Raw genomic sequence first — 22,666 nt, forward strand, 5'->3', positions numbered from 1 at the left:
TCCTAAATCTTTTTGAGAGTGTAAGTGATCTTGAGGGTTCTTGTTTGAAAAAAATTGAAGTTTTGACAAGTGACTTTTCATACTGTCTTAATCTCTTGCTACCTTGTGAGGCTTGTGCAAGTAGTTGATTTATACTGAGACATGTCTCACCCCTTCAATTATTTTAATTTTCAAGTGCCCAGCGATACGCTGATGTAGCAACATCGAACATGCAAGTAGCTCGTAGATATTCATGGGCGTGATTCTTTTTTGAAATATTGTACATAAAAACATATATTGATAAATATTTTGTATATGATACATTTTGTGAAATGAATGACCCTTAAGTTTTGCATAACATTATTTTGTAGATTTGGATCCTTGTTTGAAACCCTATATTTTGAAAATGTATTTTAAAGAAAGAACAGTCTTAACGTGTTTTTGAAAAAGAGAATTTATTAAAATTAGTAGAAAAAACTTGATAAAATTAGGGGCGGTTACAACAAATCCTGTTAAAAAAAACATCCTTAAGCGGTCGTGAATTCATTTAGCACGACCTGAATGAACAGTTTTGGCGACGGAAATTTATTTGTCTGGTCACATTGTTCTTGTACGATTACAGTCTCACAAAAACCTACGAATGTACACTACAGGGCATACAATCTCTCTCTTGAGAGAAGCCTCCAAAGGATTATTGAGAGAAGCCATCTTAGCTGGCTAAAGGTGGCTCAAAGACAAGACACCTCTTCGGATTTCAGAAACCAGAACCTTCTTTACAGGATCCTTGGGAATATTTCTGCTTTGTCGCCAACAATCTGCACAAGAAAGAGTCCCCAACAGTGGTAGGAGACTAGGCATTTTAGCAATGCGTAGGAAACTTGAGCATTTTTAGCAACACACCAAGACAATGGATCAATGTATAATCTTCAATGAACTATTTCAGAAAAAAAAAACAATGGAACATTCATGGTCACAAAATAAGAGAATTTTGCTTAGTTTATACGATCATTCAAATCTCAGAATCAAAGGGCACTTCCAATGGAATAAGAAAATACGTCCCCTTGTATATCAGCCATTGTAATATGCTTCAATTGTTATGCCAACAGATTAAAGCCTGATGCAGAACTCTGGAAATTAAGCTTTCAAAGGGTTCTTCCTGACTGCTAAAAAGTATTGAGAGAGACAGACTTCTTCGGATTGTTGATTATGCTATTTTCAAATAATTAATACTGGAGAAAACAAAAATGGATAACAAATTCAAAGCGTTGTGTTTATCAGAAAGCTTCACTACAGGAATCCAAGCAGCAGAGCACTCAATGACAAGATTATTTCACATAATGGCATTCCGGACACCAACTAAAACCCTCCCTGATGACCTATTGGTAAGTTGGCAGTTCCGCAATGACAATGACGTTTTCAACAATTAGAGTAGGGTGAGTTAATCATGGATCAGGAGTCGGAAAATACAAGCAATCAAACACTCAAAGAAGTAAAATCATGTAAATAACAGTTTTTTTTTATATTTACATGGAGAAACCACTCCCAAGATCAGAGAACTAGCTGCTGGCTCTGCCTGCCGTACTTACGGTCGCCATCCTGGCAGCATAAAACTCTGTGGGCTTATCCCTTGCCCCCAGGGAGTTGCCACGCATGTTGATAACAGTTTATAATTTATAATTCTCAAAGTCTTTTACTTTGCTAGGACACAATTGTGAATTGATGCTTTGCAAGAAATGACACTGCACATTTGGAAGTGTGAAAACTTTTCATTTCAGAGAACAATGGTTCCTACAGAAAAATTCACAGGAAATATGACCCCACTAGAATTTTTTCCGATGTTTGTTTGCACAAGAAAAACATGGGGAAATGGGTGGAAAAATAATTTGGGAAGGTTCATCTTTTATACAGGAAATACTTACCTAGAAAAGTTTTCTTCTGTCTCCATAGATGGAGAAACTGACAGTACAGATGGGAAAAACTGTTTCATGCAAAGATTTTCACGAAACAGCAAAGAAGGGTCCAGTTCTACCAAAATGCAATTTTCTAGCTATCTTCTTAGATATCTGATCATGAATTCATGTACCAAATATTTCATTACCAATGCATCTGATATTTTGGTCTCCCCATGGCAAATAAGTCCAAAACATGAAAATGCACATTCAATTCTAGTTTTTTATAGCAGATTTAAAAAAATGAGGTTTTTTCTAACGGCTAATTAAGCCAAGAGAAAAAAGGATTTATTCAAAGTTTCTTTTTTTTGTTTGACCTATGAAAACATCACCTCAGAGTATCAACTGGTTGATTTCTTCACCAAGGCGCTTCCGTCACCTCAATTCACTTTCTCCTTGACAAACTTTTACACCGTAAGTTTGAAGGGGAGTGTTAACGCACATGGTCATAATATATATATATATATATATATATATATATATATATATATATATATATATATATACTGAAATACCCATTAGGGATGAGACAACGGATTGTTGAGGCAACGATCAATGTCGAAACTGAGTAGATAGATCTCAACCTAAGTCACAGGGACTCGGCAAAACAGGTGCCGCACCCGCGTCGACGCGACGTGGGTGCGCGTGCGGCACCGGGTGCGGTCAACACAACCCTAGGTGTGGTCAACGCACCCAAGGTCATTTTTGTCCACTTTTTGGCGTTAAAAAAAACCCCGATGAAAAGGAGGATTAGGGCAAAAAAAAATTGCCCCTAATCTCTCCTCTCCCCCTGAGCTCGAGCTCTCTCCTATCGACGCCCCAACTCCACCTCCCAGGCTCCTCCTCTCCTTTCGCAGGTATGTACGCTCTCTTCTTGTGTCGGCAGGGGAGGGGCAGAGCCTCCCCCTGCACCCTCTTGCTCTCTTTTTAGGTCAGTAGGGGAGGGGCCGAGCCCCCCCCCCCCCTCTCTCACTCTCTTGTTGGGTCGGCAGGGGAGGGGTCGAGCACCCCCTTCCCTTCTCGCTCTCTTGTTGGGTCGACAGGGAAGGGGCCAAGCCCCCCCCCCTCTCTCGCTCTCTTGTTGGGTCGGCAGGGGAGGGGCTGAGCCCCCCCTGCGCCCTCTGTTTTCGGCACAGGAGGGCTCGAGCCCCTCCCCCCTCTTGCTCTCTTGTTGGGTCGACATGGGAGGGGTTGAGCCCCCCCCCCCTGCTCCCTCTGTTTTCGGCAGGGGAGGGGCCGAGCCCCCCCCCCCCCCCCCCCCCAAACCCCCTCTCGCTCTCTTGTTGGGTCGACAGAGGAGGGGCTGAGCACCCCCTGCTCCCTCTGTTTTCGGTAGGGAAGGGGCTGAGCCCCTCCCTGTTTTTGGCAGGGGAGGGGCCGAGCCCCCCCTCTCGCTCTCTTGTTGGGTCGGCAGGGGAGGGGCTGAGCACCCCCTGCTCTCTCTGTTTTCGGTAGGGAAGGGGTTGAGCCCCTCCTTGTTTTTGGCAGGGGAGGGGCCGAGCCCCCCACCCTACTCTCTTTGATTTCAGGGGAGGGGCCGAGCCCCCCCCCCCCCCCCCCCCTCTCGCTCTCTTGTTGGGTTGGCAGGGGAGGGGCTGAGCCCCCCCTCTCGCTCTCTTGTTGGGTCGACAGGGGAGGGGCTGAGCCCCCCCTGCTCCCTCTGTTTTCAGCAGGAGAGAAGCTGAGCCCCCCTCGCTCTCGCTCTCTTGTTGGGTCGGCAGGGGAGGGGTTGAGCCCCCCTTTCTCCCTGTGTTTTCGACAGAGGGAGGGGTCGAGTATAATTGATTTGAAAATTTTAATGTATTTTTTTGTGTATTTTCAGGATAAAAATGACGGATAAAGGGAAAGGACTTGTGTCATCCAGATCCCAACATGTGAGTTCTGCTGCTAGTTTTACTGATAGTTGCAATGGGATTGATGATGTGGGGCTACTATGGGCACAAGTAGATAAACTTGCAAAAACTAGAGAAGGAGGTGGTGGAAACAAGAGATTTCGATGCAAGCTCTGCGAAAGAGATTTTGTTGAGTCTTACACAAGAGTGAAGGCTCATTTGTTGAAGATACCAAGATATGCATTTCAGCTTGCAGAAAAGTTGATGAGGCAATACGAAGACAATACAAGAAGAATATGAGAAGAGAAAGGCAATGGCCGATTCTTCTGCAGTTAGTGTGTCATTTGCAAGCCACCAAGAAGATGCTGAAAAAAAAAAGAAAAGTCAATGTAGGAGGTAGAGGAACGATACAAACAACATTCAATACATATGGAAGAGAAGAATTGAATAGAAAAGTTGAGAGGTATTTTTATTTTGGTTCACTCCCATTTAATGGGACTAGAAATCCTTATTGGAAGGATTTAGTAACATCCTTGGCAAATTGTAATTTGAGTGGTTATGTGCCTCCAAGTTCAGAAAAAATACGAACCACACTTCTTGCAGAAGAGAGGGCAAATGTGGAGAGGTTGCTAGAGATTAAAAAATATTCATGGGAGCAAAATAGAGTTTCTATTGTGTCTGATGGATGGACAGATATTCAAAGGCGTCCATTAATCAATTTCATTGTTTGCTCGCTTAGTGGCCCAATATTCTTGAAAGCAGTTGATGGATCTGGGGAATATAAAAATGTTAAGTATTCGAAGGGATTGTTTATAAAAGTGATAAAATAAGTGGGTGATCAGAAAGTGGTACAAATTATTACAGACAATGCTCCAGTTTGTAAAAGTGCAGCGTTGAGTTTGGAGAGTGAGTACCCTCATATTTTTTGGACTCTCTGTGTAGCACACAGCTTAAATCTAGCCCTAAAGAGCATCTGCAACCACAAAGAAGAATAAAATTCACAAACATATGCTTTATGTTCATGGATTGATGATTTAGAAAGAAATGTTAAAAGCATTAGGAATTTTGTTGTTAGCCACCATCGTGCTAATGTTATATTTAATAGACATTCTGATTTGAAATTGTTGAAGGTCGCTGAAACACGTTTTGCGTCAATCATTGCGATGATGAAGAGGATTAAAAGAGTGAAGAATGCTTTGATTAACATGGTGACTAATGAAAATTGGACATTCTATTGTGCTGATGATGATATCAAGGCTCAAGAAATTAAAAAATTCATTCTTGATGATGAGTTTTGGGACAGAGTAGTATACTTCCTTCAATTTACGCAACCTATTTGGGAAATGTTAAGAGAAGTTGATAAGGATGAGCCCATGCTTCACAGAGTTTATGAAATGTGGGATAATATGATTGAAAAAATACAAGCTATAGTTTTCAAGCATGAAGAAAAAAATCTTGCATTAGATGATTCAGATTTTTTTAATCATATTCATTCAATTTTAGTCAGAAGATAGGATAAGAGCAACACTCTTTTGTATTGCATGGCACATTCTCTTAATCCAAAATATTATGCAAATAAGTGGCGGGCTGATGGTATTGGTCGTGTCCCTCCAAATTTAGACCCAGAGCTATCAAGACATAGAAATATGTGTATGACAAGACTTTTTCCAGAAGCATATCTTCTACATCAAGTCACACAAGAGTTTGAAAAATTTTCATGTTCGAGATTATATGGACCGGCATTATTCGCGAGAGACGAAGATAATATAGATCCTATCACATGGTGGTCAACATTTGGATCAGAAACACCTCTTCTTCAACGTCTTGCATTAAGATTGCTATCGCAGTCTGCTAGTTCATCTTGTTGTGAAAGAAATTGGAGCACATATTCTCAAATCCACAACATGAAGATAAACAAACTCACCAGCAAGCGTGCAGAGGATTTAATATATGTTCATTCAAATCTTCGATTACTTTCGCGAAGCAATGATGAATACAGGTACTAATTTGCTCTCTTAGTTATTTGATTATTTCATAGTTTTCATTTAAATATACTTGTATTGTATTTATCATTTTCAAATTGGGTTTGTAACGCAGTCAAGGAACATCCAAATTTTGGGATGTAAACCCAGAAGAGTGTGACTTCGAGGGAGAACATGATTTCAACATAACAAACATGGATTTAGTTGAGCCCAGTATTCCTTCTAATGATGCATTTGATGATGAAGAATAAAATTATTAACATCAATTACTTCATCAGGATATAATTTGGTATATAATTTAGTTCTTTTATGCTTTACTTATTTGATTGATATTTAGGTCGATTTATGTAATTGTTTTACTTATTTGATTGATAATTTGATATTTAGGTTGATATACTGCATGCATGATGAATAATATTATGCCAATGTTAACTGTTAAATGTTAAACTGTTAAAACTTCAAAATTATATATATATATATATATAATTTTTTTTTACATTTTTGCCCCTACCGCACCCCCGCACCCGGGTTTTTTGGAAGTGCCGCATCCTCGCACCCATGTGACAGATCTCAACTATAGATGGGATGAATAAATAGGAAACCAATCTATGAGATATGATGGACAAGGAGAAAATCAGATCTAATACAGAAAGAGAGAGGATCAGATCATATCAGGTCAGATCTGATTAATAGAAAGCACTTGAGGAAAGAATCAGATCAGATCTGATATGAAGGTTGATTGAAAAGAAAACAATGGAGAGGTGAAGAGAAGGAATCGATCAGACCTGATTAGATCAGATCTGATAACGAAAAGGAAGGAATGGAGCTGCCACCTAGGTACGGGTGTGGGTACAACCCGGTAAGTTCGAGAAATGTGGGTAAGGGGTCATGGCTACATATATAATAACATTTTTAAATGAAAGAAAAAATAATAACATTTTAAATGTAAAAGAGGAAGAAGGGGTAAAATGATTTTTTTTAAATAAGAGAGTGTCTTAAAAATGTGTGTTTGGAAATATATAAAAGGAAAGGGGTTATTTAACCCCATTCCCACAGCCTCTCTCAATCAAGATAAGGAGGAGGACCCCACACAAGGTAGGTAGTACCTCTCTCTCTCTCTCTCTCTCTCTCTCTCTCTCTCTCTCTCTCTCTCTCTCTCTCTCTCTCAAGTGACCTTACAATCGCTGATAAAGAAGGGAGAAACAAGAAAAGGGAAGACGAGAGCCAGAGAGGGGAAGAGCGAGACCAGGAGAGAGAGAGAGAGAGGGTTTAAATTGGACCTGACCCAGTGCAATGTGGGACTCAACCCAGTGAAGTGCGGGACCCAACCCACGGCATATACGCACTGCGCCCTGTACCCGCCCCTGTGTCGACACGGGTATGCCGACTAATCTGGCGTATCCCCGCAACGAGGATTAGGAGAAATGGTTCAGATCTGAATTGGGGCAGATCTGATGATGGAAGATTAGGAGACATGGTTCAGATCTGATTTAGGGAGAATCTAATGATGGAAGATTAGGAGATATGGTTCAGATCTGATGCAGCGAAACAGGATAGCTATGTCAGATTTTATTAGATCAAATCTGATATAACGAAAGAAGTGAAACGATCAGATCTGTCTTGGATGACAGATCTGATATAATGATGAGGCAGCGAGAAAATAAGGATGCACCAACGTGATCAGATTTGTCTGAGATCAGATCTGATTCAGATGGAGAGAGGATCAAAGAATGAGAAGGTACATGGAAGATAAGAAAGAAGAACAGGGAGAAGTTGAGATGGGATGATGAGGAAGGACAGAAGGGAGTTGAGAGCTTGGATCAAGACTTACCCAGATGAAGAAGGATGCTCGGATTCCATAAAAGACTGCCTCAGTAGATGTGCAAGAGAGAAAGGGAGAAGAAGAACATGGAGAAAACAAGTCAGCCATCCTCTCTAGGGATCACAATAGGGTCGGCTGCTGATCCTTCATATATATAAGTGTTACAGTTACAAAAGGGTTTAGGTACTTTACAAAAATGCCCTTGACAATAAAATACAAAGTAAAAAAGAGAAATTGCAAACATATCCCAACGTGTATTTCTAACAATTTCTCTGATAAAGTTCACCAAAATTGTCTGCGTACCTAGTCATATCCATGTAACATGGCAGAAGAGCTAAAAAAGAATATGATGATTACATTTTCTATACTCTAAAAATGAAAGGCAGAATGCATGAAACGGCATCTTGCAAGCGAAAGACAATTTGTTAAGTCATGCTACTCTCCTAATCTTTCAGATAATATGTGAAGAAATGATAGAAACTTTTCAGAAGGCAAAACACATGCTAGAATTCATAACAGAAGATAGTGAACAAAAAACATCAGCACCAAAAATTGAGGAAGATTAACCATCATCCCTACAAAATACACATCAGCCACTGCCTCCTAAAATTGAAGAAAGTTTCTGGAGATATGATATTGGAGTCAATTCTTGAGCAAATAAAAAGAAATGAATAAAACCAGTAACAAGATGCTAGACTTGGGAAATTTTCCAAGTTGATTAGTCTCAATAAGTTAGATACAAACTTTTGTAGGTTGATTTTTGTGTAAAATTTTCCTTTGTTATCTATCACTATTATCCTTTACGTTACCATGAATCATGAACTCATGAATTTTAAGACATAAGATTGTGCTTCAATTTTTTACAATTATAAGTTTTTGCTTGTGTTTAATTCATTGAATATTAATAATAGTCTTCTTCTTCTTCTGGTGAAATTGACAAATGTATTTTTTAATTTTATATGGTCTACTAAAGTACACTTTTAGCTTTTAACATAAGTTTCAGACTCTAATGTGCAAGTTTTGAACTTAAATCTTTTCTATGTGCATCTCATGGTGCTATATAATAACGGATCTGTATCTTTGATACTCCCAGTACATGCCACAATAAAATTTTGGCAACATAAGTAATAATCACTACTAGAGTCTTAGTTTAATAATATAACTGACTGTACTCATTTATCTATGCTACAAAATATGTTGATGTCCTCTTGTCCAACCTATACACAACACAACCAACTTAAATATTGCCTACAATATCCGTACTCAAATTCACACCTAGCCAACCTAAGTGCAAGCCCGCTAGTTGGCCTATTTCTAGTTGCCCAACTAGGCACACCTAGGTGTCTAGTCAGCGACCAAGCATACAGTTGTATAGGCATCAAGATAAACTTGGCACTTTTTATGCATCTTCTTATGTACAAGATGCAAATTTACTTTTTAAATTGTTGGAAGGATTGATTAAAGAAATTGGTGAAGATGATGTTTGTGCAGGTTATTGCTGACAGCGCCTCTATGTGAAGGTTGAACTTCTCGTGTTGCTCATTGTATAGACCTTGTGAAAATATTGGACAAACATACAACGAGACTGCACTTAGGGATATAGTCAGCATTTTTTCTGTTTTTAGGTATTTTTATTGTAAATAAGTTCTAGTTATGAGCTTTTTGTAATTTTGCCATTTATTTATTGTTTTAACTTTTAAGGTATGTTACCCTAATAAAGACAGTCGATCACTTGTATCTTACAATCAAATCATAATAAAACTTGTTGACCTTTTGGCCTTCAACATTGCTTGTGTTTTCTTTGTTTATGCTTAAAGATGGCATCAAAGCCGAAACAGAAAGAAGATACCAGATCCTACTAGCCAAAACCTCCCTCCTAATGGAGGGCCTCTCTCTCTCTCAAATATGTGTGACGAGGGCATTACAAGAGAATTTTTAAATAATTTTGAAAAAGACATTTAAACCCAACAATAACCTGTCATTTTGAAAAAGTTTCTAAAGCAAAGGATTTTTGTGCACCAATTCCCCTCATCTATCTTTAAGAAGTATAAGGTAAGTTTCTAATACATTATTGCAGTTGGATGTCATACCTAAGGCTCAAGCCCTCAAATGTGTGACGCCTGGAAGGCAGAAAATAGATTTTAAGTCTAAGAGTTTTTTTGCCCCAAAAGGGGTTTGGCGTAGTGGGATGGGACCTAGGCCGCCAGGCAGGTGGTCTAGGTTCAAATCCCATGGGTGTCACCCCTTGCGCAAGACAAAGTGTGGTGACTCCTTGGGGGCAAAGGGTAAGCCCATAGAGTTTTATGCTATGTTACAGGGACTCTCCAACTAGGTGCCACACCCACGTCGCACCCGCACCCGATGCGGTCAACCTGACCCTGGGTGCAGTCAACGCACCCAGGGCCATTTATGTCCAACTTTTGGACTTTATATATATATATATATATATATATATATATATATATATATATAAATTTTTATATTTTTTTTGCACCCCCGCACCCAAGTTTTTTGAAAGTGCTGCACCCGCACCCGCACCCATGTGACATAGGTTTTATGTTGTCAAGACCAAGGTTGTCAAACTAGGAAGCGGAAGCGAGAAACGAGGCATTTTAAAATTTATAGGAAGCAGGAAGCAAAGTATTAATTTGAAAGAGAAACAGGAATAATAGATGAAGCAATATGGTAACTAAATAGGAATCAAACAAGAAGCAAATAAAAACTAAAATAAAGTTGATCATTCTTATATTTCATGACTTTTCAGTAAGAGTTACATTTTTGTTAAAATCTAACAATGATGGTTACCAATTTAGAGAAAGTACATGGGAAGTGAGTGAAAGCGTGAGAGGAAATACATGAAAAACATAAAAAGAAACGTTACAAAAGCATATAGGAAGCATAGAAGAAGCGTGGGGTAATCGAGATCCACATGAAGTTTCAAAAACAAGGAGTATCGCGCTTCCAAAATGAGTTTTCAGGAAGTGCGCTTCCCACCTACCTAAGAAGCTTCTGATAACTCTGGTCAGGACAGCAACCGTAAGTACGGCAGGCAAAGCTAGTGCAGCTAGGTCTCTCATCCTGGTTGGTGGTTTCTTCTTGTAAATATCAAAAAAAAGTCTAAGTATTTTGCTTATGTTAGAGTATCTTAAGTTCTTAACACAAGTTTTTCAAGCCAAGTTTCAGAATTTTTTATGAGTATTGAAGAGATATGATTTTTGCAAGATCCTCTAGATATTTTTGGACTATTTTCTGCAGTTTGTAAGATTTGAGTATACTGACCAAACTGCAGTAATTTGGTTGGGGATATTTGGCATCATTTGGGTTGTTTTTGAAGGAAGAAACGCGTTTGCTTAGACACATATACTGAACACAATCACATTCTTTGTGGTGTGTCAAGGCTGGCAATAAGGATTTTTTGGGTTGTTAATGTTAAATTGTATATATATAGTTGTCAAAGGCGGGCGGGGCCCTACTTTCTTTTAATTATTCTAGCAAGCAACTTGTATGGTAAAATACATCAGTTGGTAAAAGATGTAAAAACATGATTTTGAGTTCAAAATTTTGGAAGAAAGTGAGTCGTGCTTTGAAAACAATGGTCCCTTTAATTGATGTGCTTCAATTGGTTGATAGCGATGAAAAGCCTGATATGGGTTACATCTACGAGAAAATGGACCGCGCAAAGAAACAAATCAAGGTTTAAGTTAATTTTTTTGTATTCTACTAATCGTAAATTTTGTTTTTAAATTATAACTTAACTTTTATAATGATTATTTTTAATTATTTTACTTAATAGGTAAATTTGCGCAATGATGGAGAAAGATATGTCCCTGTTTTGAAGATAATCAATAAAAGATGGAGCAATCAATTGCACAAACCTTTGCATGCAACAGACTTATATTTGAATCCAGTCATATATTATGAGTACGAAAATATTGAGTCTAATGAGATAAAGAATGGTTTATATGATTGCATCAATCGTCTTGTTCGAAGTGAAGTGGATTGAGATGCGCTAGTAGACGAACTCATAAGATATATAACTGCTAGTGGGCCGTTCGGGATGGACTTAGCAAAGAAAAAGAGAAAAGTGCAAACACCAGTTAAGATGATTAAATTTCATATACCTCGCTTTACATTATTTTTATAACGTATATATTTTATTTATATGTAATTTGATTTTTTTAGTAGATTGGTAGATTTCTTTATTCATTGGTTGTCCCCAACTCCAAACCTTTGTTGTTCGAGTCTTAGGCCTCACATGCAGTGCATTCAGTTGCGAACGTAACTAGAGTACTTTTGAAGCGATAAAATATTATTTACTATTAATTAGTAATTACTAAATAGTATTTGTCAGTTTGTGTATATTTGAACTTTATATATTTTTTTGCAGATTCATACAAAGAAAAGAAATCGACTTTTGCATAAGAAGTTGAATGATCTGGTTTTTGTGCAGTATAATCGGAGATTAAAATGAATATATGAGGAGCGAATGAACAAAGGAGATCTTGACCCCATCGTCTTAAGAGAAGTCGATGATAATGATTTATGGCCAAGTGAAGATGAGGCAGTCTTCGAAGATGACATGTCCCTTACATGGAATCTTGTTGATAAGGCATCCGGAACATCAATGCATAGGGTAGGAGCAAGAACGTGTGCTACTAAAGACCTAAGAAAAAAATGTCTGACAAAGGAAAGAAGACAGTGAGCGTGAAAGAAGAAGAGGAAGAAGCTAGCTTTGCAGATGAAGCTGAAGAAGAAGAGCAATATATCATTGAAGATGTATGCCTATATTTTTATTTGGTGATTAATTGATTATGTTTTAATTTTTTGTATAATTTATCAATTGCATGGTTTGTTTATTCAATTGTTCTTTGTTTCATTTTTTAACATGGTTATCAGTTACATTGTTTTACATCTTTGTAGTGATTAAATTTATTAATTTGTATTTTACGAGGTCGATGGAGGGTGGAGGTCTTAGAGGATGCCTCACAAAGGATCATGCATTGAAATATTGTACACCAGTTGACTTGGAGATGTCTCTCAAAGGAATAGTGAAGTGTAACTTTTGTGATTTTATAATGCATGGAAGATTGTATAGATTTAAATGTCATATTGTGGGGCATATCAACTCCACTGTAAAATTATGTCCACATAGCATTTCTTCGGATATTCGTGTTGAGCTTCTTACTAGTCTTAGAGAAGATGATGAGAGAAAGGCACAAGTACATGCAGCATTTGTGGGACAGAAATTACCATAGGTGGTCCCTGATTCAGAAGATAAAAGATGACTCGCCATCATCATTTCAAACCACTAAACGATGCAATAAACGAAGGAAATCGTTGAAATGAAGTTTGCTATTAAAGAATGAAGATGACTTTTATATATAGGTATATGTTTTTAAACTCTATATTTAGTTAAATGTATTCTGTTGTTAAATGTTAAATGTTAAATGTTTTGTTTTAGACAATGTATTGGGCAGGTTATTTAATATAATGGTCTTATAGTGTTCGACAACATATTTTGTTTTGTCTATTGCTTATTGTTGATTGATTTTATGTTGTATACATGTTTGTTATTAATTTTAATAGTTTGTTCACGTATTTGTATGTTTTTTTGTTTTTTTATTTGGGGTACCACCTAGGCTCCGCCTAGCGCCTATGACAACTAAGGTATATATATGTTGTAACTTTTTTTCCTTTTTGTATTCTTCCTTTTGTCTTTTGTTTGGTTCCTTTTTGTTGTAACCTATGTCACACGGACTCAGCTAGGGAGGTGCCGCACCCGAGTCGACACGCCCCGACACGGGTGCGGCTTCGGACACGGCCCGGACTTGGTCAACGCCGAGTCGGACTCGGTCAACGAGTCGAGGCCGAGTCCGTCCTTGTTTTGGACTCGGTCAACGTTGATTAAGTCCAAAAATGTCTATTTTTAGGAAAAAAATGATATTTTTATATATTTTTTAAATATATATATATATATAGCATGAGTCTCAAGCATAAACCCCATAAAAAAAATCCGGGGGGTGCTGCCCCCTATGGCCCGCCCGCCAAGGGCGGCCCCCTGGACCGCTGACCGCGCAGCGGGACCCGTGCCGGGGGGAGCCCCCGGACCCCCCTTTCTGCAAGGGCAAAAGTACAATTTGCAAAGTTTGTAAAAACACTCATGCTGGTGCCAAACTTTAGAGGACAATATCCACATATATGCACACACTGGATATATTATTATATATATTAAAATATATATATAGCTGAGTCCTCGTGTCCAAAATTTTTAAAATTGCGCTGCACCCGTGTCGCACCCGCACCCATGTGACATAGGATGTAACTTTTTCCCTTTTTGTGTTCTTTTTGTCTTTTTGTTTGGTTCCTTTTTTACCCGTCAACATAAAGTTGACTAGTCAAAAGAGTTTGAGCTCTCTTGGTTGTATATAAATAGGGGTGAACCCCCTCTTTTATATTGTGCTTCTTGCATACCTCCAATAAAATATTAAATAATTTTTTATCTTGTGTGTGACCTTGACTGGGTTTTGTGAGTGTGCCCCTTTGTGGGTTTTGTGAGTAAAGTCCATAGTGAGTTCCTTCTTGGTGATTGTCCACTTTTGTATTAATTTGGTGGACATTTTTGGTGATATTTGAAGATCATCATTTCATTACAGTTAAGTGAACAGCTGGCTAATATCAGCCTAATTGTTCCCTAGAAACAGGCTAACTAGAAGTCCTCCAACTAGTGCAAACCTGCAGTTAGGTCAACAAGACACCTAATCAACCAACTAGGTACAACTTCGGCTACACAAGTGAACCAGCTGACATTACCATGATTAGAGGTGGGCCGAAACTCTTGACACGTCAGTTCAGTAAATAGACTGTCCAATTGATCCAGTATATGCAACCTGCACCCTAATTGTCTCGTTAGATTATCATGATGATCCAGTGAAAGCTAACTAATTACTCACCACCTTAAGTTGACAAAGTTGGTTATCATATTTAAGATGCTACACATTATGGGGGTAGTGTTTTATTGTGTCTCTCTCTCTCTCTCTCTCTCTCTCTCTCTCTCTCTATATATATATATATATATATATATATATACTATGTCACATGGGTGCGGGTGCGGGGATGCAGCACTTTAAAAAACATGGGTGTGGGGGTGCCGCAAAAAAATCGGACCCGGGTCGGATTCGGATCCGACCTGGATCCAAACCCATGCTTATTTAAAGCACGCAGGTAGGGTCCTCTCCCACGCAGAAGCAGATCAGGTCATGCTGAACATGAGTGTTTTTGTTCATAAACACATCGTGGCCGTCTGTTTGCATTTTGGATGAATGCCACGTAGTTTGTTGACTTTTTAGCTTTTTAAAATGCAAATCAGATGGCCACGCAGCATAACCTAATCTGCTTCGCCCTCCCCATGCTGCTCACTCTCTCTCCTCGCTCGCCTTCTCCCCTCGCCGCAGGCTTCCATTCGTTTTCCAGTCACCTAACGCCGGCAAGCCACACGTCCGGCGAGCCACCGGACGCCGGCCCCCTTTCAGGTGAGCTCCCTCTCGCCTCTCTCTTTCCTGGGTCTTCTTCTTCTTCTTCTTTCATTTTTTTTTTACATAGGGTCGGGTTGACGGCACCAGGTGCTGCACGCGGCACTTGGTTAGCCGAATCCCTGTGACATATACATATATATATATATATACATATATATATATATATCGTAATAAAAGGGTGCTCAAAGTGCACTTACAGATACCTAGTAAAAAACTAAAACCATTATTTGTCATAATTTTTTAGTTTTTATCTTAATCAAACTCTACAAAGTTTACACGTTTATTAGTAGAAAACAAGTTTTGGATCATGTGATTGTGATGTGCATGAAGGTTTTTTAAGATCTTCAAAGATCAATAGCACACAATGTATCAAAATCTCATGACTTAAAAAATCCCATATCTTTACATCCAGATAATCCTATATATATATATAGAGAGAGAGAGAGAGTAATGTGCAGCTTCCAGACCATTTATCTCCTAGACCCCTTTAAAAAACATACTTGCATGCATGTTTGGATTAATCCAAGCCTATAGATGTGTTTAACATTACTTAGTCACTCAAAACCACGCTTTAAAAATTAAAATTGAATCAATTTAACAAGAATTTTTTATTTTTAGTTAATCAAGTTTTTGGTGTACTCTATAGGCCCGGAGGCAGTGATAAATGGGCAAGGGTTGCTAGGTCGTCGCCCGGAATCGACGCGTCACACCGGCGCCCGGGTGTGGTGTCAAATAGGCAAGGGTTCCCTCACTTTGTTGGACAGGTGGGGGTAAAGAAGTTAGTCCAAGACCATAAAATTAGGTTAGCCACTTGGAACATAGGGTCTTTAATTGGTAAGTTGGTAGAGTTAGCAGATGTTATGTGTAGGAGAAAGATTGATATTTTATGTTGGGTAGGTGAGAAGGCAAAAGTGATAGAACCTTGGGGATATAAGATTTGGTATACAGGAATAAATAGAAATAGGAATGGAGTAGGGATTGTTATGAGTCGTGAGTTTATAGATAATGTAGTTGAGGTTCGTAGGAAGGGTGATAGAATTTTACTTATTAAATTAGTATTAGGTACAGATATTATTAATATTATTAGTGTTTATGCACCTCAAGTAGGTTTAGATGATTCCATTAAGCATCAATTTTGAGAAGATTTAGATGGAGTAGTACAAGGTATACCTTATGGAGAAAAGCTTTTCATTGACGGTGACCTTAATGACATGTAGGCATTAGTAGGGATGGATTTGAGAGTACCCATGGAGGCTATGGTATAGGAGAAAGTATAGGAGAAAGAAACGAAAGTGGAGAAAGGATTTTAGATTTTGGTTTGTCCTATGATATGATCTTAGCAAACACTTGGTTTAGGAAGAGGAAGTCTCACCTAGTAACATTTAAAAGTAGGGTTAATACGAGTCAGATAGATTTTTTCCTACTTAGAAAGAGAGATAGGGGTTGTTGCATCGATTGTAAGGTTATACCGGGAGAAAGTATAGCTACACAACATAGAGTCTTAATTTTAGATCTTAGAATCAGACAATGCCGCAAAAGGTATAGACATATGATAGATCCTAGAATTAAGTGGTGGGCACTGAAAAGAGCTAAACAAGGAATGTTTGCAGAGCAGGTAGTTAAGGAAGCTAATTGGTGTCTCGAGGAGGATTCAGAATCAATGTTGAATAAGATAGCGGGTGGCATGAGAAAGGTAGCTAAGAAGGTATTGGGTGAGTCTAAAGACGGTGCACCGAAAGGTAAGGATACATCATGGTGGAACGAGAATGTCAAATTAGCTATTAAGCTTAAAAGAGAGTGTTATAGAAATCTAAGTAAGAGTCGTGATAATGAGAATTTGGAGAAGTATATGATAGCAAAGAAAGAAGCTAAAAAAGTATTTCGAAACGCGAGGGATAAGGTATATAAGGAGGTTTATGATAAGTTGGATACCAAAGAGGGCGAGAAGGATATTTATAGGCTTGCAAAGATGAGGGATAGGAAATCGAGGGATCTGGGTATGGTTAGATGTATCAAAGATGAAACACAAAGGGTTTTAGTCAAAAATGAGATTAAGGAGAGATGGAAAGATTATTTTGATAAGCTATTTAATGGAAGTCATGCTCAGGATCTTGGAGACTTGTCCATTCCTTTTCATGAGATGAATCGTGACTTCATGCACAAGATTCAAAAGAAAGAAATTGCAGAGGCTTTGAAAAAAAATGAAATCAAGAAAGGCAGTTGGCCCAAATGGTATACCTATCGAGGCTTGGAAATGCTTGGGAGAGAAAGGTTTAGAATGGTTGACAAACCTTTTTAACAAGATTTGGCGGACAAATAAGATGTCTAATGAGTGGAGGAAGAGTACTTTGGTGCCTCTATATAAGAATAAGGGTGATATACAAGATTGTACAAACTATCGTGGTATAAAACTCATAAGTCATACTATGAAACTTTGGGAGAGGGTGATTGAGTCTAGGTTGAGGAAGGTTGTCATGATATCGGAGAATCAATTTGGTTTTATGCCTAGAAGATCAACTATGGAAGCTATCCATCTTCTTAGACAACTTATTGAGAGAAATAGAGAGAGGAACAAAGATTTGCATATGGTTTTTATTGATTTGGAGAAGGCATACGATAGAGTACCTAGGGACATTCTCTGGTGGACAATGATGAAGAAAGGTGTTTTTCTCAAGTACATTAGTATAATTAAGGATATGTATGAAGGAGTAGTAACCAATGTCCGCACTTGTGGAGGGGTGACAACCAATTTTCCTATAACGGTTGGGTTACATCAAGGATCTGCTTTAAGCCCTTTCCTATTTGCTATAGTGATGGATGAGCTTACGAGATCAATTCAAAAAAATGTGTCGTAGTGTATGTTGTTTGCTGATGATATTGTTTTGATTGATGAGTCTAGAGCTGGGGTTAATGCTAAGTTAGAATTATGGAGACAGACATTGGAAGCAAAAGGTTTTAAGTTGAGTAAGAGTAAGACAGAATATATGGAATGTCGGTTTAGTAAGCAACGAAGTAGTGATGAGAGAGTGTAGTGAAGATTGGTGAGCAAGAAATACTGGTGGATGATTGTTTCAAATATTTGGGATCTATCATTCAAAAGTATGGAGAAATTGATGGAGATGTAAATCATAGGATAAAGGTTGGGTGGATGAAATGAAAAAGTGCAACTGGAGTGTTGTGCGATCGTAGAATGTCATTGCGGTTGAAGGAAAAGTTTTACAAGACGACTATTAGGCCCGCTTTAATATATGGTACGAAATGTTGGGCTGCCAAGAGACATCATATTCAAAAAATGAGTGTAGCTGAGATGCGCATGCTGAGATGGATGTGTGAAAATACAATAAAAGATAAGATTCAGAACGAGGAGATACGTAAGAAGGTAGGCGTTGCACCCATTGAAAATAAGATGAGAGAGAATCATGTACCGTGGTTTGGACGTATTCGGTGAAGGCTTAATGATGCTCCAATTAGAAGGATGGAGAAATGAGAAAATATATTAGTTAAAAGAGGTCGGGGTAGGCCTAGGAAGACATGGATGAAGGTGATAGAAAAGGATATGAATGCTTTGAACCTCACCGAGGACATGGCATTGGATAGAAATGATTGGAGGAGAATGATTCATGTGGAAGACCCAGAATGATTTTCTTTGTTGGTTCATATCGCCGACCCCAATTGTTTTGGGATGAAGGCATAGTTGTAGTTGTTGTTGTTGAATCAAGTTTTTGGTGTAATATGAACAGTTGATTCTTTTGTTGAGCTAAAAGTACATCTAAACATGAAAAATGTTTAAACTAATACATGTTTTCTACTAAAATAGCATAAAAGTCACATCTATGGGTTTAGATTAAAAAAAATATATATACAAGTATGTTTTTTAAAGGGGCATGGGACGGTTTAGGAAATAAATGGTTTGGAAGATACACATTACTCTCTCTCTCTCTCTCTCTCTCTCTCTCTCTCTCTCTCTCTCTCTCTCTCTCTCTCTCTCTCTCTATATATATATATATATATATATATATATATATATATATATATATGTGTGTGTGAATCAGGAATAAAACTACAGACACAAACAGCACATCAGATATGATGGCTCTTTGGTTATATAGGAAACTTATTCATGTCTATCTGAAGAATTTCACTTGGGAACCAAATGCTAAGTACAGCCAATGATAAATTTCAACATATTTACTGATGATGAATTTTCAAAACAGGATACAAGGATGAATAACGTCAAAATATATTGGTGGCATGATAATTCTGTGCATGAGATCATATTATCCACTTGGTTCATTTTTAATCAATATTAAGTTCTTCAGATAATTTCATTAGCTTTCAAGTTTTTGTCATCACAGCATGTAGGTCCTCTCTAAGAAAGACAAATTATGTCCCTCACTTTTCCATCTTGCATTCACGTTTGGTTAATTACTGCACAGTTGATTCTTAAACTCTACCAGACAGAAAAATGTTGTTTTACATCCACTCATGCTTTACATGGATGATTCTGAACATAGGTGCACACCAAGTTACTCCATCAAGTATGCTCCAAAAGAAGAAATAAATGATGGACCTACCTAGTGGCCTTTATTTTACCTTAGTTCTATTGGGATTTTTTCTTTATAATTTTAATCGTAAGAGGACAACCACAAAATTAGGGGCTCCACACAAGGGAATTACCATCTACAGGATTCATAAACATAGCCAAGTTTTTCTTATGTATGCTTCCCAGAAGTATAGGGACCTGTTCATGGGTCTAGGCAGAACACAACTGGTTCATGACAAAGGAGTCAACAGGAAATATTTTAGAAGATAGCAAGAACCAAAGCATTCAGAATGGAACAAAGACAATTAGAAATATGAAAAGGGATACTCAATAAATTCAAGTTCCAACCTTCAAAGTAAAAATAAATTGAAACTGAATCTGGTGCATCAACACAAATTCGGAAAGGCTCAATCTTGTTCAAGATTTTACCAAACGCAAATGTACATCAGAAAGGTTTATAAGCGGTTAATCAATCATGCATATCAAATAATTCAAAATTATATCAGGGGGCAATGCAATGTGTGAATCAAACTGCCACCAAAGTTAAAGAGAGTTATCAAGAACATAATACCTCAATTAGCCGCAAGCTTCTCGCAAGTAATTGAATCTTCGACAAGCTTATTAATTGCATCTCTCAGCTTATGGTAGTCAGAAATGGTATTATAAATTTGATGCGAGATCCTAGCATATCCACTAAGACGATTCTCAATGCCTTGGCCTTCCAAACCTTTGACATAGTAAATTGGAACTTCTACACCAAAATTCACTCTCAAATGGGTTCTCAATTTCATTGCGTCCCCATCACTCCGGATATTCAAACTAGCAGGCAAGCCCACCATGATCATGCTCGAGCTCATCTCCGGAGGGGTGCCAAGGTCCGTTCCCCATGCCTTCACCAACATCTTTCCCATCTCAACAACTTTCTCGTGGTTCCGTTTCTTAATCCCTTCAATCCCAGCTTCAAAATTCTCTAAGAATTCGAAAATGGAGGGAACAACGAGCTGGGAACTGTAATCCCTAGTCCCAATCCAAGCACTCTCGATCGCCAACCCATTCCCATACTCATGAGAGACCACAGGATGGTGAATGTCGGCCGATGCAGACCCCTTACAGTACAAGAACGCAACTGATGGTGGGCAGAAGAACCACTTGTGCAGATTGCTAGCGTAGAAATCTGCCCCAATCGATTGAAGGTCGATGTCTATATTTCCTAATGCGTGGGCGCCATCAACGAAGACCCGATCAACTCCTTCATTCCTACAAATCTTCGTCAATTCCTTCACTGGAATCACGACGGTGGGCATCGACGTGATGTGATCAATAACCGCCAACCTAACTTTCCGACCACCGGATTTCCCCTTGTCCAGTGCTCTCCTGAACTCACAGATGATCTCTTCATCCGAGCTCAACGGAAATGGCATCTGAACCTCGATGATCGCGGCGCCAGCCCGAGCGCAGTAGGCATGGATGGACTTCTTCACGGAACCATATGCGTAATGTAGTAAGATGACAGAGTCGCCCTTGAGGTACTCGCCCTCGGTGAAGGACCAGGAGAGGTGCTGCAGCACGATGGCCGTGGCGGTTGTGGCGTTGTCGACGAGGGAGATCTCATCGGGGTCGGCAGAATTGACGACGGCCGCGATGGCCTCTCGGGAGCGGCGAAGGCCGGCCTGGAGCGGCCCGAAGTAGAAGCGGTCGGGCTGCCTGAGGAACTCGTTCTGCCACCGCTGTTGCGCGGCGAGGATCGAAGCCGGGCAGCTTCCGAAGCTGCCATTGTTTACGCGAACGACGTCGGGGTCGTGGTGGGCGAATTCTCGGTGGATTAGGTCGGAAAGGCTCTGGCTTTGGTGGGAGAGCTTCGGCTTCTTCGAGACGTAGTGGTTGTTGGAGCCGTTCTCTTTGGGTTCCTCCATGAAGGGATTCCAGAATTAGGGTTAAAGTTTTCTGTCGTCCCTTCCTCTTTCCTACTACCGCTGATAGTAGTAATAGTCGTATAAGAAGAAAAACAACAACAAGAAAGGGAGAGCAACCATGAAATTAGGGCTTAGTAGGGCCTTTCACAGTAGAAGACAAGGGTGAAAATCAGGGTTAGGGTTTCAGATGGAGGGAAACTATAGTTGCAGAGAAGCAACGGCAGAAGAGGAAGAAAGAAGATGAGGAGCCCTTCGTTTGAAGAATTACTTAAATACCCTCAGAGGGGCGTTTGTTTTCCCTTGGAACGGATGCTTGATAGGAAAAGTGCATCCTGTAAGGAGGGGTAAGTTTCTCCCTGAAAAAGGAACTTACCCAAAGAAAAAGTCGCGTGGTCTATGACAAGATTTTTTTTGACCTTTAGGCGAAAGTGATGCAAAAAAAAACGTAAAAATGACGCCTTCCAAGATACTTTGTGGAGGAGAATGTCACCCATCAACCGTGCCCTAAAACAAAGTTGCGGAGCGTAAAGTGTGAACCATTTTTGACCCAAAAAAAAAGTTGTTTTTTTTTTATCATTTATTAAACGGGTCCCATCGAATATAAGAAGTTTGTTCTATACAAAATAAAACATTTCATAGGAAAAAACATGAAGCAAACGCCTGCTTATGATTACAAGGAATAGGGAGTATGTTGAGTTGGGCATCTGCATTCATATCAGGGATGTTTTTGTAATTTCATGCTGGCAACATCGTTGAAACTAGAGGTTAACGGTATTTTGGTCATTGGAGGGGGAGGGGGTGGAGTTCCAAACTTTGGGTTACAAAATAAGCTGTCCAGTCATTTGTATAACAGCATTTGCAAATTTTGGCCCACCGTGGTGGAAATCTAATGACTTCATTTTGAGTGATTCATTAGTTTATGCATTTGTTTAATAAATTAAACAAAATTAGCAAATATAACATTGTGGTGTCGCGAGCACATTGTTTATGTTTCCCTAACAAGTAGTATAATGATATTAAATCATCCATTAGTAAAATTGAAAATAATTAACCTCATGGTTACTCGTCATAAGAAATCTTTGTTATACTTCAGCTCTTAGTCACTAGGCTGGAG

General features: G+C 39.0%; 1 protein-coding gene across 2 annotated transcripts; it reads right to left on the reverse strand.

Annotated features, from left to right (window-relative positions):
• Positions 1-548: 548 nt before the first annotated feature.
• LOC149820966 (putative L-cysteine desulfhydrase, chloroplastic) lies at positions 549-21,784 on the reverse strand. 2 transcript variants are annotated; one of them, XM_089982227.1, is made up of 2 exons: positions 20,211-21,784; positions 549-794 (listed from the first exon to the last, which is right to left on the reverse strand). In XM_089982227.1, exon 1 carries the CDS (start codon positions 21,550-21,552, stop codon positions 20,212-20,214), a length of 1,341 nt encoding a protein of 446 aa, XP_089838353.1. In that variant the 5' UTR covers positions 21,553-21,784; the 3' UTR covers positions 549-794; position 20,211. The 2 variants fall into 2 exon arrangements, with proteins under 2 accessions (XP_089838353.1, XP_089838354.1); XM_089982228.1 differs by having other exon boundaries at positions 549-829.
• Positions 21,785-22,666: the final 882 nt, after the last annotated feature.

This window comes from Nuphar pumila, chromosome 12, assembly GCF_984573655.1.
Source record: "Nuphar pumila chromosome 12, dmNupPumi1.hap1.1, whole genome shotgun sequence".
NCBI lineage: Eukaryota > Viridiplantae > Streptophyta > Magnoliopsida > Nymphaeales > Nymphaeaceae > Nuphar > Nuphar pumila.

Bases quoted from the DNA above. Each gene is read 5' to 3' on its own strand.
- LOC149820966 (XM_089982227.1), bottom strand. From the start codon at position 21,552: ATGGAGGAACCCAAAGAGAACGGCTCCAACAACCACTACGTCTCGAAG.